This window comes from Mchenga conophoros, linkage group LG22 (assembly GCF_057382185.1).
Source record: "Mchenga conophoros isolate Kocher_MC1m ecotype Shallow Benthic linkage group LG22, M_conophoros_male_GT1.1, whole genome shotgun sequence".
Taxonomy (NCBI): Eukaryota; Metazoa; Chordata; class Actinopteri; order Cichliformes; family Cichlidae; genus Mchenga; species Mchenga conophoros.
The window spans coordinates 23,063,624-23,081,344 of NC_140546.1; the positions used below are offsets into that span (position 1 = coordinate 23,063,624).

Here is a 17,721-nt window from a genome sequence, read left to right on the forward strand (position 1 = left end):
TGTAACTATATAATTACATTAGGAAGCCTGGATATCTTCTTATAATATTATATTTTCCTTAAGTTCTGCCACGGAAGTCCGATAACAGATAAAGTCCAAGCGTGCAGAGCTGTGCACACATGACTGAAATGTTTGACACGATGAATCGGAATCATGCTGAGACACCTCACTCCGCGCGTGGAGGTTGCGCCACAGATGAATCCTAAAAAAGCAGAAGGGATGCCTAATGTTCCTTCTGCGTCGTGTTCGCTTTCGACACCATCCACCATGTGATGAAAGTCACTGTTGACGGCAGGTCTGCTGCTGCAGCTGCTGTCACAAGAGAGTTTGGAAAAGGGTTACAAAGGGATCCTCGCGTGCAAACAGATTTCTTAAAACTGGGTTCAAAAGTCAGCGGAGTCTGAACGAACAAATAGCTCACGCGGAATATTTCTAGCAATGGTATTAATGGACAAAATACTGAAAATAAAGCAATTATTCGTCTCTATTTAAATAAATAAAAGCAGAAACAAAAGAGAAGGAGCTTGAATAAATTGTGTGTCCTTGCTGGGTCGTGCGATTTCAAGCATAGAAAAGCAAAGCAATGTCAGCAGACAAGGTTTCTAACGAATTACGTTTTTAAAATAAATAAATAAATAAATAAAAACACAAGAAATAAACAAATAAATAGAAACAAAAAAACTTAGATCTAAAAATCCGGGGTGTTGATTGTGACAAATCCCCCCGGCCGACAGGCGTGGTCGCCTGCAATTTTGCGAATTTTAATCGGTTCAGTTGTTGGGAGAGCTCCAATAGTGACCTCCTTTAAAGCTCTGAGATCTGCTTTGCATGTTTTAGATATCGAGCTTCAGAATCTGTTGGCATTCGAGTGAAATCTGTGTTTTAATTCATTAAAACCTTTGTGGTGTCCTCGGGATTCCCATATGCTTGTTTGCCACTCACCTAGGGACCATTATTGGTCCGAGGACACCACAATTTGAATAAATAAAAAAGGAAGAAAGTCATTGTGGCGGTTAATTGCTGTCACATGTCAGAATAAAGCCACCAGACATTCAGCAGCTTGGAAAAGCTGCATTGATAAACGAAACACTGATGGCCACTGATCAAGACCACGGGATCTGACAGAAGCTCTTGAAGAAAACATTATTAGAGCAGATGTTTAAAAACGGCACGTAACATGTTATATTTCTTTGATCCAACATGCTTTGTTTTGAAATTCTGAAATTAAAATTTGTGCTTTTTTTTTTTTTACACTTGTTGTGTTAAAATTCATTTATCACGACTTTTCTTAAAATGACACTACAGTGCGGATCCTTAGATTCTTCTTTTTTTTAATCAACCAAGTGTAGGGGAAACATCCATTACTTGCAATACCGACTTTCTCCAGTAGAGGGAAGCACCCCTCCGCAGCTTCTCATGCAGCCTGTTACTAAACCCCATTCCTCTCAAATCAGATCAACTCTTGATCATTTCCAGGGTTCAGTAAAACGTTACTGAACACTAAAAATTAAGTGTTTATTCTGATTCTGCATATGTTGTTTTCATTATTAATGAACCTCCTGATTAGTTTCTACATTCATTCAAGTCCTTTGCTATAAAAAAAAAAAATCAATTTTAGTGAAATTCTGAAATGTTTTTATATCCTCAAGTTCAAACCCCCGACAAATGCAGTTTATTTACAGAAAACGGTAAAGCTGGAACACGTTAATTATCGATGGTTCAACTTTTAAAAGTAACCCAAATGTGTATTATTTGTCCAGCCGGCACCGGCACAAAAATATGTCTCTGTCTGCTTGTCTTCTATGCAGCCCAGAGAATAAAAAGTGCTCCAGGTTGTAAAAGACAGAAATATGATTGAAAAACAAGCCAACTGTGCAGCCAGCAGTCCCTTTATCCCCCCCCCCCCTTCCCCTTTCTCTCTCACTGTCGTGCCGTCTCATTTACAGCTCTGGCTTCTAGCTAGTGGACTGGATGGAGGAATGCAGAAACATTCCTGGGAATGTGGACAGGATCTTCAATGTGTCTGTGTGCGCGCTCGCGCGTGTGCGTGTGATCCTTTGGTGTTTGCACGCTTGTCTGAAAACGTGCTGGCGGTGGAAACTTTAATTCGGCGTGTGTTTTGGCCGCACAGTGGAACATATGAGACTGTTCACTGCGCAGAGCTGGAGCTACACAGAGACATTCTTTCTTTTCCAACCCCGAGGCGCGTAAACACATTCCCACCAGAACACTGGAGTCAGGACCCGGTCACCGCTCTTTCTCATCTTCGATTTCTCTCTTCAACCCCCCCCCCCCCCCACACACACACACACACACACCCCTTCTCTCTCTCTTTTGGCCTTTCAACTTGTCAGCCTGTCTCTCCAGGTGCTCTGTCCCAGTTCTTGAAACTATAATCATAATTATCAGAAGGCACTCTACGCTGTTGTCCGGGAGACCTGAAGTGTCCTTGTGTGGTCTATAACACACTCATTAAGCCTGCAATGGAGCTTTAAGAGAGCCACTGCCACCAGGACAGTGAACTGGTCTCTCAGTGCAGCCGACCTAAGCTCTTAAAACTCCTCAGGCTTTCCTGCCAGCTTGTATGGAGGTCTTTCTCGCAGATGTTAGCCACAATACAGAGCAGAAGCAGAGAAGCTGCCATGGCGCAGAAGACGCAGAAGGGTTTGTGATGTGCACAGTCTGACCTTCTAATGCCATTATCATAATGTATTAGGAAATTATTAGGCTTTAGTTTTTGCCAATTTTCCACTCAAACCTTTACATGATATATGGGCATGCTCCGAGTGTTTTTCTTTTTCTTCAGCAGTTCAGTTTTGTGGTGTGGGAAATTCCATTCATAGAATACCAAAAACAAGTTTATGACAAGACACAAGCATGCACATTTCCACTTGTCGAAAAAGAAAACAGTAAAATAAACACGCGGACCCAAGTCATTCGGTCTTTACTTTCTTTAAGACTGGCTGCCAAGATCTCCACAGAGAACCAAGGAGATCGAAGCCGTGAACGCCCCGCTTCCCGGCACCAACAGACGGTCATGGGACCCAGAGGCCCGAAGCCAGCTGGCCAGAGGAAGCGTCTTTGATGTGTGACGCCCGGAGGGAGACGCCTGCTACAAGCAGACTCTCACACACAGACTGGAGGAAATGTAAAAACATTGTGTCTTTCCACTGCAGTGCGGACTTATTTATAACTGAGCTAGTAAAAATGTGTTTTGAAATGGCTAATTATGGCTTTTACCACTTAATTTAGAGTATTTTAGGATTCCCCACAAGGCGTTTCAGGAATAATAAGATGACAAGAAGACAATACTAATACGGCGTCTGAGTCAAGTAGACTTCCTAAACTTTAAACATTGTATTTTTATTGCGATGGAAAGTGAAAAGCAATAAGTGTATACTACTCTGTGCGTTCTGGAGAATTTTCTTAATTATATTTTTTCTAAAATTATCTTTTAATCCTTCTTGTTATGAAGTAGAGACGAAGATGTTATGGTTCGTTGAGCAGGTTGAGTAACAGGTGGATACAGGAAGTGACGACCTTTACATGATTTACATGACGCAAAAAATTTTGCACAGGCTCTAGGACCGCGGGAGGAGCTGGATGAAAGACAAAGTCAGCGAAACTCCATCATCTCAAAGTTGAGAACTTGTCTCAAACCTGCACTGTATGTCACTCTTGTCCCAGCTCTGGTACTCAATGAATGCGCCTCTACTCTTCTTCAGGGGATTCGTGTGCGATCTATTTATTTCTTGAATCATTCTAGTTGCATCACGCTGATGAAATGCAGTGCTCGTCAAGATGAAGCAAAACAAACACATCTGCAATTCAAAACAGCACCGGGCCGCCTTCTGAGCACAGTCTCACGCCTCCTGCGCCGTTGCTCAGCATGAGGCGGAGGAGCGCCATCCGGAGGAAGATGCTCTGCCTCTGGCTGCTGCTCATCGGATTCGCTCTGGTTGCGCTGGCGCTCTCAGATCTCTTTAATCGGGACAGCGACCACAATCTTCACAAACCCGGCCCTCCCCGCCAGCCCCTCCAGCGGATCGCCAGTCCTCCGGATCTAGAGGTCATCGTGGACTCCCATGACCCTGCTTTGGAGCTAGGCGCCGATTTGACTCCTCTGAAATCTCTGCAAGAAGACCAGCTGTTATTCGTCCCATCCATACATGGCACCAAGAGCTCGCCACAGAAAAAGCGGAGTTACAAGATGCTCCTTCCCGGAGCAAGTAAAGATACCACCGTACGCGGGCCACCTACGCACGGTGAAATGGGGAAAGCAGTGCGCCTTCATCTGGAGGGTTTGGAGAGGGATATGGAGCTCAGGGCTTTGCAGCAGTACGGTTTCAATGAGGTAGTGAGCGAAAGGATTTCTCTGCATCGCAGGCTGCCAGAGGCGCGCCATCCAGAGTGAGTGAACAAAGCGCACGATTGAAAATATAAACCAAAAGTTACCCCATACTGGAGTTCAACAAGTGCTAAAAGTTAGTGTAGTTGTTACTGCTTTCACAATTTGTCCCCCTCCCATCAACAGGTGTTTGGGGGAGCAACACATCGAGTCTCTGCCATCGGCCAGTGTTGTTATCTGTTTTAATGACGAGGCTTGGTCCACTCTCCTACGCACAGTACACAGTGTCCTCGACACTGCACCTAAACAGTATCTGCAGGAGGTCCTGCTGGTGGACGACCTAAGTCAACAGGGTGAAATTATCCATCCATCCATCCATCCATCCATCCATCCATCCATCCATCCATCCATCCATCCATCCATCCATTAATTCAGTGTGCTGACAGCTTGTTCCGCCTTTTCTCTATGCTCCTCCTAGGTCACCTGAAGACTGGGCTGAGTGAGTACGTGTCTCATCTGGATGGAGTGCGTTTGATTCGCAGCACCAAACGCCTCGGGGTTGGAGGTTGCCGGACATTAGGTGCTACCAGGGCTGTTGGGGAGGTGCTGGTGTTCATGGACTCCCACTGTGAATGCCAAAAGGGCTGGCTGGAACCGCTGTTGGAGAGAATTGCCCAGGACAGGTACTTTTTTAAAATTATTCCAATTAAAAATCTATTTTCATATTTTACGGCGAGAAAGCTCCTGTTAGTATGCTGCATACTAACAGGATTCCAAATGCAAGTTCTTAAATGGGTGACATGTCAAAATATAAACAGTTACTGTGCCAGATTTTTTTTTAACTTTCTCTAATGAGTTCAGCCTTTGGACAGAAACACTTGTGAGGAGATGAAGGGTTCAGACTTATCATTCGCCCTTACTCATTAGCAAAGCAGGGCGATGCATGAGGTGTATGTGTGTGTATCGAGCACTGAGCTCCCATGATTTGGCTCTCGTCTTATGTCTCAGGCTGCCTGCAGCGTGGCTCTAATTAGACTAGGTAATTAAGCTGAGAGCTCGGGCTTGGAATCTGCAACCATTCGGCTCTCTCGGCCACATGTTTGACCCCTCTCCCATTTTTTCTCAATTCCCTTTTTGATCTTTTCATTTCCTTAAAGCATCACGCCACACATGATCATTTGGCATGGATATTTCAAACAGCACACATGGGGAGCCAAAACATTCCTCGACAAAGGACAGTACATGTTTCTGAACTTCCTGTGACACAGCCGGCGTTTGCAATTACAAACACATGCATACAGAAATGAAAACGCAGTGTCTATTTTACCTAGTTGTGCACAGATTAGTAAATGTAAACGTAGTCAAGGAGTTATTAGCTATAACTTGACTAGTAGTGGCATGCTTTACATCCAAAGTAGTCTAATTCACCACACTTAATAAATGCAAATAAAAAGAGCTGCTGAGATCCAGAATGTGGTGTCTTCTTAGGACCAGAGTGGTGTCCCCCATCATGGATGTGATAGACTGGCAGTCCTTTCGGTACAATGCCACCCAGTGGCCAATTAGGGGGGTGTTCGACTGGAGACTTGACTTCTTTTGGGAATCAAATCCAGAGTTGCAAGATAAAGACCCAGAGATGGCTGTCCAACCTCTGCAGTAAGTGTGCAGCTGTTAAGGGGTGCAAGTTAGATTTAATGAGTTCTTATTTGCATGATAACAATGCTAAATGAACCATATTAAGAAAGACGGATCAGATGTAATTTTACACGGTATGTGTAAGTGCATAACTGACCTTTGCCTTTGAAAAGTCTCGAAAATATGACCAATTAGAATACAGAAGTATAAAAACTAAGGACCATACATGTGGAGCTGTTTGTCCTTGTGTTGCAAACCCAGACTTTAACATCCTGAAGTTCATTATGTCACTCTACTCCAGAGATACCAACACATCCATGCAGTTCTTTTTTAAAAAAAATGATGCTGGTTCTGATTGTGACAGGAGCCCAGCGTTAGGAGGTGGAGTTGTGGCTATCGACCGACATTTCTTCCAGAGCGTGGGAGCCTATGACCCTGGGATGGTGCTATGGGGTGCAGAGCAAATTGAGCTGTCAATCCGGGTAAAGGAAAACTCATTTGATGTCAACTTTCCTGCTAAATCCTCCAGTGCACACACACCAGACAGAGAGATGACAGACTGCATTTGCTTTTTATTTTAAGCCATGTAAGGTATTTTAGCAATACTTTGCCTGAGTGATTCGGTTGCCTTCTGTTAGTGCTTTAGGATTGCTGTGCTATGAGATGATGCCTTTTGCAAATGGAAATTTCAGCTTGGATAGTGGTCTGGGAATGTCCTGGCCCACTGATGAATGTACCAGTGTGAGAGCAAAAATGTTATAAATCAACTTGTCTGCCTGGGATGACCATTAAAATATGAAACAATATGACTAACAAACGGGGAATTAAAAAAAAAAAGAAACACAGAAAACAATTATATTCTTTATTACTGAAATACAACTACATTCTTATAGGTGTGGTCATGCGGCGGCTCCATGGAGGTGGTACCTTGCTCCCGCGTGGGCCACCTCACTCGCCGCCACCTGCCGTATCGCTTCCCAGATCAGGACTTGCTTCAGAGGAACAAGATCCGGATTGCTGAAACCTGGATGGACACGTACAAGAAAATCTACTACAGAAGGGACACGCTTGCTCATTTCATCAGACAGGTGTTTGTGTGTATGTGTGTGTGCGTGTGTGAGTCAACACATCTGGTCAAGAGATTGTCTGGTGAGTGTGCACCACATACAAAAAAATGAAACTTTCTTTCTTTGTCCAGTCTGAAAACCCGAACATCACGGAGCGTCTGCGGCTGAAGAGGAGTCTGGGCTGTAGGAACTTTCACTGGTTCCTAACTACAGTCTACCCACAGCTTTATATCCCCCAGGACAGAACTGCACTGTCAGGAGAGGTATCACAAGCTCTCACATGCTCATACATGCACACGAATATATGAACAAGTTGTGTATGGATGGACTGTGAGGCATCATGTCTGTATCTGCTTGCAGCTGTACAGTGTTGGTACTGGCAGATGTGTAGACTATCCCCAAGGTCGGGGACTGCAGGGTGGGGCCATGGATGTGGCACCGTGCACTGGGACAGGTAGCCAGGTAACCATGATTACAGATTACTTGATGATAACAACAGATAAGTGAGACATCAGTGAAGCTGATCTCTTGCTGTTGTAGCACTGTGATCTAAACTCTGAGGGTGAAGTGCGATGGGGTCCCACGGGAACTTTGTGCTTGGATACTGAGGGAGAGAGGGCGGTCCTCTCTTCTTGCGCCAGCCACCGATTGACCCCCGGCAGACTCCAGTGGAAGTTCATAAAGGCAAGACGAAGAATTGAGCGACAGGCAGTTTTTATGACTACCCGGGGCATTTAGCTGACTCTCTGCATATGTTTTCCACTTTTCCACAGCTGAGCGGCCAGCTCGTTCACCAACTGTCTCAGTTATGTCTGGAGGCTGTAAAAGAGGAAGGCGACAACAAGCGCAGCACAGGAGGTCTTTTCCTGCGCCAGTGCACCCACCACCCCAGACAACAGTGGCACTTTGAACAACTAGTGGCTCCCAAAGGTGCCTGATAGAGGGACTAGCTTTAGCAAGATATAAATCCCAGGCAAATCTATCATCATATCACATATTTGTAGTGTCATACATATATTTATATTACACACACACACACACACACACACACACACACACACACACACACACACACACACACACACACACACACACATGTATTTTGCAACTTTTTGCTCCTGTTTTAAGGATTGCAATTATCATTACCTGTATTAACTGTATTAACTAATGATAATGTCAGTTTCAGTACCTGTTGTCTTTATGAATATTTCATCATATATATTATTATAAAAACTGTATATTAAATTATTTTTGTGTCAGTAAATGGTTCCGTGAATTTGTGATCTGTTTGTGTACATTTCTAAAATATTTAACCGGCAGACAAAACACCACCACAGCTCTGAATTCAGGACAGTTTTGCCATTATGCTGGCCTTCACGTACACCACATCTAAGCAAAAACTACAAAGAGTTTATTTTCTCATATCAGGAAGAACAGAGGTGTTATGATAACATTAAAATGGCTGCATCTTGTTGAAGTGTCCAAACTGCTGAAAGAGTGTGTGCAGCATGGAGAGTGCCTGGATATTATATATCAACAGCAGAGGGAGCCATCAGCCTTCAGAATCATTTCTAAAAGCCAAACTCCTTATTTTGGTATTGTTAAACACAAATAGCACCCCTCCCTCCATTCTAGTCATTTATTATAATATATATAACATGTTCTTATATGCATTTCTGTCATTAGGGCTAACCTAACGGATGTGACAGTGACGTCCATCCGTCTGAGAGAAGTGGATTTGCTCGACAACAGGAAAATTTGGTTTTGTTTCTAGGTATTAACTCACAGTCTAATAAACCAGATTTTCTTTAGGCCATGGAGCTTAAGAATAGGATGGACTCTAAACTGGTTCTCAGTGTCTCTATCTTGGCCTCAAGGCAATGAGTTCTAATAACCCCCAATACTCAGCCTCAAAATAATGCTCTTCTTAACCCATGCTCCACTTAGCCCAGTGAACTTCACAGCACCTTCTGAATAAAAAATAAATAAAATCATATGGTAACCTCTTAGTATGTCTTTCTTAGTTATGCACCTACTGAGCTGTTGCAAAGGAAGTGCAACATATTTCTGTTGCAGTGGGTTTTCAGAGATGGGCTAGGGCTATCGTATGGAAGCTGTTTGCTTCTCTATCAGAAGTAAACAGCTGCTGTTGATTCTAAATGGTCGAAATTGCATGGCTGTATTTACATCGATTCCTATTGAAAAATACAAAAAAAACCCCAATAATATATGTGCTTTCTATAGCTGTTGTGCTTACACTTTAGCATACATCTATATATTTTTTATATTTTAAAATCATCATTATCCGTCTATTGATCTATCCAATAATATTTTTTTAAATGTTATTATTTAATTGTTTTGTTTTTGTGAAGCAGTGGTTAGCACAGTCCCGTCGCAGCAAGAAGGTCCTGGGTTCGAGTCCAGTCTGGTCTTTTCTGTGTGGATTCTTCATGGGTTCCTCCAGGATCTCTCTCAAAGACAAGCATGGGGTCAGGTTAAATGGTGATGAATTGCCTTCACACTGATTTGAAAATTCATGCTTAAATTGGTTTGAATTTGAACATGAATGGCTGTCTGTCTCTGTGTGATAGATTGGTGACCTGTCCAGGGTGTTCTCCCAGGGAACAACCACACAAGTATCAGTACCCACTTCTTTTTTGATAGAGAGTACAGATACTTGGTACTTTGAATTTCACTTCAGTTACTTGATAAGGTCTAATTTACTAGCTAACTCTTGTGATGACCTCTCCACAGACACAGAAACTGCATGCATTCACAATCAGAAAGCATTTGACCTACATGAGAGCAGCACCAGGTACAAAACCTTTGCTGTCCAAACACAACATTAGAGCAAAGCTTCGGTTTGCCATTGAATGGAAAGACAATGACAGAGTCATGGTAAACATGCTTGGTGCACACCAAAGACAGCTTTAAGGGACACAGTATTAAAAGTGAATTACATGCAAGAAAACCCCTCCACCATTCAAGCCAATGTTTTGCTTCCATTAACTACACCCTGATGCCAAGCTTACTTTTTCTGCTTGCTCTTAGTGTGTGTCTCCTTTTTTTGTTAATAAATGACTGAAAAAGCTAGTTTTCCTTATGGCTTTGTAGTGATGTAATCAGTAAGGAGAAGATCTTTACTGGTCTAAAAATAGCATAAAAAAAGAAGAAAAGAATGAGATGTAATTACCTTTCCACATGATAATAATAATAATAATGGATTGGATTTATATAGCGCTTTTCAAGGCACCCAAAGCGCTTTACAATGCCACTATTCATTCACTCTCACATTCACACACTGGTGGAGGCAAGCTACAGTTGTAACCACAGCTGCCCTGGGGCAGACTGATAGAAGCAAGGCTGCCATATCGCGCCATCGGCCCCTCTGGCCAACACCAGTAGGCAAGTAGGGTAAAGTGTCCTACCCAAGGACACAACGACCAGGACAGAGAGCCCGGGGATCGAACCGGCAACCTTCCGGTTACAGATACGCTTCCCAATCCCCTGAGCCACGGGGCGACACTTCTCATAGACCTCACAGGGTTACTGTGAGGTCTATGAGAAGTGTCCCTAATAACAGTCTTCTTTCAGTTAGAAAGTGTTTGATTTCAAAGAGTTGGGAAAATAAATTTCCAATAGATCATTCAGATTCATTCAAAAATCTCTGGTTTAAGGGTACTTAGACCTTCCATAAGAGAAGCCCACACAGTAACCACAGACTGCCACACATGTAGGACTTGTGCTGGTGGGGGACTGGGTGATCCCGGTGTTGACTTTATTACTGGACAAGCCTGATGGTTCATCATAGCTCTAAATTCCATTTCCACTGCAGCGTAAGACATGTGAAAAAAAAAATCCTGGCATTATATTGTTGTATTAGTACCATTATAAGTTGTTTGTGCTGATTTAGACAGTAAGATTGAAATTCTCCTTCTCCGGAGGACTCTTCTTATCCTCGTCTGATGCTGTATGTGACCTTTTCCCTCCCCTCTGTCTTCCTTACACAGCGTCTTCCATCTCTTCTCCACGCTGAGGTGAGTGTGATGAATACAGTAGACTCCCACATCAAACGCTGATTGCTGCTGGGCATGTCACAATCTCACCAGTCTCTTTGTTTCTGCTATGTTTTTTTTAAACACACACACACACACACACACACACACACACACACACACACACACACACACACACACACACACTGCAGCGAACCTGCGTGACTCAGATGGATCTCAGCTGCTGCGATGGAGGAAGCTGTGGTGTCTTTATGAAGATCTATGGGGCTATTTCACCCAGGACCAGGGTGGCTCTACTGTACTGTGCAACCCTCAAAGAGCCTTGGGTCTTTTTTTACAGAGACACTGTTGTTTCCAGTGATTCATAAAGCACAATTAGGTTGATGTGCATGGGCCTCAGGAGCGGGGCTGACACAAAGCGAAGATTAAGTGCATTAAAATGTGACAAAAACTGGGCTTGTGACACCAATTAAGGTCAAAGACAAAAACAGCTTTTGAATGTATCATTTAGAAAGTTCGCGTGAGATGCAAACACTTTTTACTCACACCCTGTAGATTCAGTTTCACAGCAATACCTATATAATTGTACCATTCTAAATCCTGGAAACTGCTGGTTCTCAAAACACTCAAAAATGACCCTAATGAGAAGAAAACAAATTGTTGCAGTCTTCCTCATTTGCCCTACAAGTCCAGTTTTCCACACAGACAACTGTTATGGAACCTCCCCTCCATGTGCATACTTGCAAAGCTGGAATGATGGAAGAGAGCGGGCATTAGTGACAAAAGATGTGTAAAAGGTGGAGGTTTGTTGCAAAGTGGCTTGCAGTGTTTTCTAACCATAGGCAGACTAAAACAGCTGAAAATAGCATGCCCTATATGAGAGTATCCCAGTTGCATCAGCTAATCTGCTGACTGTGGCTGAGGTACACAGAACTAGCACTGCACTCAATTTTAGCTCATCTGAAGATGCGTTTTTGGTCATCTGGTGAATACAGGTCAAAAATTCATTCTCTTTTAGTTCTGCCTCTGGTCTGTACTCCTGAGAGAAGACCTCAGCTGAGTGCTGCAAGAAACAGCTTTCACATTGTTTTCACATTGTCATTTAATACACAGTTTTTCTAGTAAAAAAAATAGTGTATTAGTCATATTAAAGCCCAGAGCTGTCATCCGAGCAAAACGTTACTCCAAATAAAGAAAGAAAAAATGTGTGATAAATGGTTGTGAATACACAGGGGGATTTTGAGAAAAGTGATAATTCAGGCTCCTGAACAACAGAAAATCTGCTTTAAAATCTGATTCAGTGCCACAGTAGACAAATTATTGATCTGTCTATCTATCTATACATACAATCTAACCACCAATTGTGCTATATATGTTAGCACTGTTGCCTCAAGAAGGTGATGGGTTCAAATCCTCCACCTGGCCTTTCTGTATCGAGTTTGCATGGTCCCCTGTGTATGTATGGATCATTTCTTCCTCCTACCACAGTCCTGAAAAATGCAGTTAGTGGGGTTAGGTTAACTGGTGATGTTAAATTGCCTGTAGGTGTGAATGTTTGTGAAGATAGATAGATAGATAGATAGATAGATAGATAGATAGATAGATAGATAGATAGATAGATAGACTACTTCAAATACCAGCCCTGAAAAACACCTAATAATAGGTATAGTTACTTTAAGGTGACAAAAAAATGCCCAGAAAACTAATTAGGGCTCAGAGCTAAGAAACCCATGCTGAGACAAGAGCCTTATTATTTATCCTATCAGTTTAATGTTTCAGCTGGCATCGCAGGCTATGAAATAGTCTCAGCTTGGATGGCTAAAAGAGAAAAACTGCAGGTATCTTTTTTTTTTTTAAATGTTAATTTTGGCTAGTTATCCTTAACAAAACACACAACCACACAAAAGAATCTAAAGGCACTCCATATATGGCTGTCTGACAGTTTTAAAGTGCTTCAAAGAATAAAATGCTCCTCGGCATTACATTTACCGACAGACTAAAGCTTTCTTCCTTCTCACTTAAATGTCTAAACATTTTTGACCAGACTTTTCAACAGGGACCCTTTCACCACACAAGGGAAGACCACAATTTACTAAGAGCTCTTCATGCTGATGATCCTTCTATCTTGCATTTAAAAATGCCAGACTACTGCTCGACAGGTGAGCGGCAAAAGAGGTAATTTAGCAGCCATCTCCTCTCCTCCGCTGATGGGCCCAGCCAGACCTACATCCCTAAAAGAAGAAGCAACCATTAATCTCTACATCTCACATGCTCATTGTTCCGCTGCTACCCCTACCACCACTTATACCGTAGCACCCAGAGGAGAAGCTCAGACTCATTTATCAAACACAAAGATGAAACCGCCCCTCCCCGCTTTATCCAAATCCAAATATAAGTATTTGGTTGTGCAACAGCAGCCACCATCTCAGAGTGGAACAGATAAATGTAAAGCTCTTGTACAGAGAGCCGCTCTATTTACATGTGTTTGTGTGCTCTCATAGAGGTCCAAGCAACAAAAAGGCAGCACCACACACAAACACACACACGTACAAGTCAAAGAATGACACACGACAATGAGATACAAACATAATGTGTTCTTCATTTGGCAGTCTAGCTTTTTTTTTTTTTTCCCTTTCAGATAAAGCTCTGTAAGGCTTGAATGAAAAGACCAAACCATAACCATCTGGCAGATTTATATATATCTCCATTATGACTGCTGAGACGAAAGGGGAGAAATTAACTGTTTTTCCCCCTGTTACCTGTTTTTCATTAGTTCTCACCTCCCGCACAGTGATGGGGTGTTTGAGTGCTGAAATCTGGGGTGAGGGACAAGTGAAGTGGCTCTTTTAACTGGGATAAAGTGCTCATTTGAATGGAAGAGTGAATGTGTGTGCGCACACCCACGCTGTATTTCTGTGTGTGTTTCCGATGAAAAGGGTGGACAGGGATGAATAGTTGCTGTATTTGGGTCAGGGCCATCATCAAACAATGTGAATCGAGTGGATAGAAAACACACACTCGCACACACATGCACATATACAGACACACAGCAATAGAAAGGATATTAAACACAAAGTTCATTGTATAGTAAGTTTAAAAATGAAGAACCATGCATTAAATCAGTGCACGTAGAACCTCTTTTAACTCCTTTTTTAAAGCATTTCTTTAGAGCCATTTCCTATTCCGTCCATCCCTCTAAATAAAACCCAACTTTCATTGAAAACTGTAAGTGAAAAGAAGAAAGATGAAAGGAAGGATGCAAAGCAGGAAGCCAGATGGGCCTCAGTTTGCTAATGACAGATAAAGTGGAAAAGCGGTGAATAAAAGATGAGTTTTCCTACCAGGTGGATAAAACGATGCATAAATAGTCAGAGGATTGTCTGCACACCATTAAATATGGATGGGTCTCCAAGACCCTGGGCTAAATGATAGCATTCCCACAGATGTGCCGGAGGTGCTGCTAAGTACACAAGTAACCGTTCACAGTGCAAACACACCACCGCTTACCGGCTTGTCTGGTACGGGAAAAACATGACACTTTCTGGTGGGGAGGGGAGCGTTTTGACCCAACATCTTTGTTTTGATTCTAAAAATGCTTCACCCATCAACACACATCTCGACATGATGGCTCTGGTGTCTCCATCATCTCCACTGAGCGTGTTTCTGATTCAGATAGATCCAGTATTCCCCGGAAAAAACACTTTTTTAAAGATATACAAAACCAAGCAAACACACTGGAGCGGCACCTCACCAGGTAAGAGCAGCTGGATCTTTGAACAGGTGTGTCAGCGTGATCCCCGGCACGCATACTTGCTCAGGTTTCACCCCCAGCCTACGTCACTGGTGGGACCCGGTGGTTTCACTTCAGATGAAGCGTTACACAGCTAACAAAGGGCGAACACATGAGTACACAAAGAAAAGGTACATTAGTATTATAAACAAATCAAAGTACCTCATGTTGCATAACAGAAATTCTGTCTTCAAGTCCAGGAACAAAACATATTAGCTGCAGATCAAATAAAGCTCAAAATAATAAGATTATCTCAGATCAGATTCATGATCATAAAAAGGTGTCAAATGATTCACAAAGTCCTAATATTTTTCATTGTGTGCCGTACAACAAAACATATTTTAGTAATTTTGATGCAACCTTGTTGTTGTTGTTTTTTTGTTGTTGTTCTTACATTTTTTTTTGTTTCATTCACGTTCCTTAGGGAATGAATCCTATTCATTTTGGAGATTCTGTGAACTTCTTTGTCCTGCCATGAGGTTGACATTTGACAACAAAATGCTTCAACAGCTTTTTGATAAAATGCAATGAAAGTTGGTATTTATTATTATCCTCTGGGTTGTTTAAGTTCAATAAACCTGCACACTTCTGTGTTTATTGGCGCTAAGGAGCTAAGCTCAGGCACTCATGGCAGATCAGCTGATCTCCTTCCACACATCCGATTCATTTAAATAGTCTGCAAGCTACTTTGCAATCCCACCTTCTCCACTTTGTGCTATATCTGACTTGATATGGATCATTTTGATACTGATGACTGCTCAGTACTGTACTGGGATTTTGCTGCTGTCCTTTCCTCTCTCCTTTATGCACTTAGAAGGACGAGAAGGCCCCAGAACAAAGTCATGCCGTCAGATACAAATTACTGCAGATGGATGTAACAATCCCCCTGTGATGATTCACATCATCACAGTTGTACTTGGACAAGGCTAAGCACCAACATTTCAGTACTGTCATGTGTTGTTCATGTCAATATTTGGTACATTTTCAACACAGTCTGAACTATCTTAGTACCCCTTTGTAGCATTCGCTGTCGAGATGATCCCACACTCCTTCAGTAATGTTGAGGTCGGGCTCTGAGGACGCCAGTCGGTGCATTTTTCTATCCAGGCATACTTTTGCTCCATTGGCAGCGTTTTGGGATCATTATCATGCTCAAGAAAATAAGCTGCTGGCAATCATATGCTTTCCAGATGGTTTTGCATGGTGGATAAAAAAATAAAAATAAAATCTATCAGTCAGTTTTGACAAGCTGAAATGCATGAAAGAGCTTCCACTGTGTTTTACAGATGGCTGTAGACACTCACTGACCTTCTAGATACATACTAGTGACAATTTGAACCAGAAATTTCAAATATGGATTCATCAGGCCATAAGACCTGTTGCCACTGATTTTCAGTTCAGGTTAGTAGCATTTCTCCCTGTTTTTCTTCCTTATGAATGACTTCTTCACAGCCATTTTTCCACTGAGAGATGCTTTCCTCATGTCCTAATGCCCTATTTCTGGCACTTTTTCTTTTGTCATCCATTTATCCAAATGCTGCATACGATGATGATGCTTTCACTAATACCAAACATCTATGGGTACACTGAGGTTCATTACATGGAATATAAATGGAGCTGGCTCCAGAGAAAAGAGGTTAAAAATATTTAACCAACTCAAAAAACTACAGGCGGATGTTGTCCTATTACAAGAGACCCACAGACCTCTTAGAGGTCCGAATGAACTTAAAACACCTGAGTTTCCCAATGTGTTCTCAGCTTGTTATAATTCTAGACAAAGGGGAGCAGCAATTTTAATACATAAAAATATTAATTTCACAGTACTCGATACAGTTATAGATCCAGAGGGTAGATTCTTAATCATTAAACTATCTATACGTGATAAAAAGCTATGTATTGCAAGTGTATATGGTCCAAATGTTGATGATCCCTCATTCTTTCACGGTTTTTTCAGTGCACTCTCTGAACACTTAGATGGCACACTTGTTCTTGGAGGTGACCTCAACCTTGGACTAAATGAAGACATGGATAGGCTCAATACAGCGGGAACTCAGCGTAATTGGCAGTCCACAAATATAATCAAACAGTATATGAGCGACTTTGGTCTTTGCGATGCATGGCGCTCCCTTCACCCCACCAGTAAGGAATATACTTTTTTCTCACATGTCCATCACTCCTACTCTCGTCTGGATTATTTTTTGGTCAGCAGCTCACTGCTGAACGACATTTCAGACACTGAGATTCATCCTATAGCTGTCAGCGATCATGGTCCTGTATCTTTAACACTAATGCACAAGAATAATAGTACGCCAAGAAAAAACTGGAGATTTAATATATCACTACTTAAAGATGAAGACTTTATTAAATATTTTAAAAAAGAGTGGACTTCATATTTGGACTATAATGACACTCCCGAAACATCAGCTTCTGTTCTATGGGAAGCAGGGAAAGCTGTGATGAGAGGTAAAATAATTTCTTTCTCATCACATAAAAAGAAAAAAGAAAACAAAAATATTCAGAAATTAGAAAAAAACATCAAATCACTAGAAGAAGCCTACGCGTCCCACCAAGATCAGGAAACATTGAACAAAATACGCAAAACAAAACTAGAATTAAATGAGATAATTGATAAAAAAAATTAAATTCTTAGTACAAAGACTACGCCTACAAAATTATGAACATGGTAATAAATCCGGTCAATTTCTAGCAAACCAGCTAAAAATAAATAAAGAAAAAACAACTATATGTGCTGTTCAAGATTCATCTGGGAACACATTATATGAACCGATACAAATAAACAACATTTTCAGGGATTTCTATAAAACGTTGTATTCACCACAAATAAACCCATCTAAAAAAGAAATT

The 17,721-nt window shown here is 41.9% G+C and overlaps 1 protein-coding gene across 1 annotated transcript; it reads left to right on the top strand.

Annotated features, from left to right (window-relative positions):
- Nucleotides 1–3,889: 3,889 nt before the first annotated feature.
- On the top strand, nucleotides 3,890–8,225 carry LOC146549499 (polypeptide N-acetylgalactosaminyltransferase 15-like). The gene is made up of 10 exons (XM_085262427.1): nucleotides 3,890–4,410; nucleotides 4,535–4,701; nucleotides 4,827–5,031; nucleotides 5,837–6,004; nucleotides 6,348–6,465; nucleotides 6,877–7,071; nucleotides 7,182–7,313; nucleotides 7,411–7,512; nucleotides 7,591–7,734; nucleotides 7,824–8,225. The coding sequence occupies exons 1-10, from the start codon at nucleotides 3,890–3,892 to the stop codon at nucleotides 7,986–7,988; spliced, it is 1,917 nt and encodes a 638-aa protein (XP_085118553.1). The 3' UTR covers nucleotides 7,989–8,225.
- Nucleotides 8,226–17,721: the final 9,496 nt, after the last annotated feature.

Bases quoted from the DNA above. Each gene is read 5' to 3' on its own strand.
- LOC146549499 (XM_085262427.1), top strand. From the start codon at position 3,890: ATGAGGCGGAGGAGCGCCATCCGGAGGAAGATGCTCTGCCTCTGGCTG. The intron at 5,032-5,836 runs GTACTTTTTTAA...GTGTCTTCTTAG, and splicing joins GAGAGAATTGCCCAGGACAG to GACCAGAGTGGTGTCCCCCA. The intron at 6,466-6,876 runs GTAAAGGAAAAC...ACATTCTTATAG, and splicing joins AAATTGAGCTGTCAATCCGG to GTGTGGTCATGCGGCGGCTC.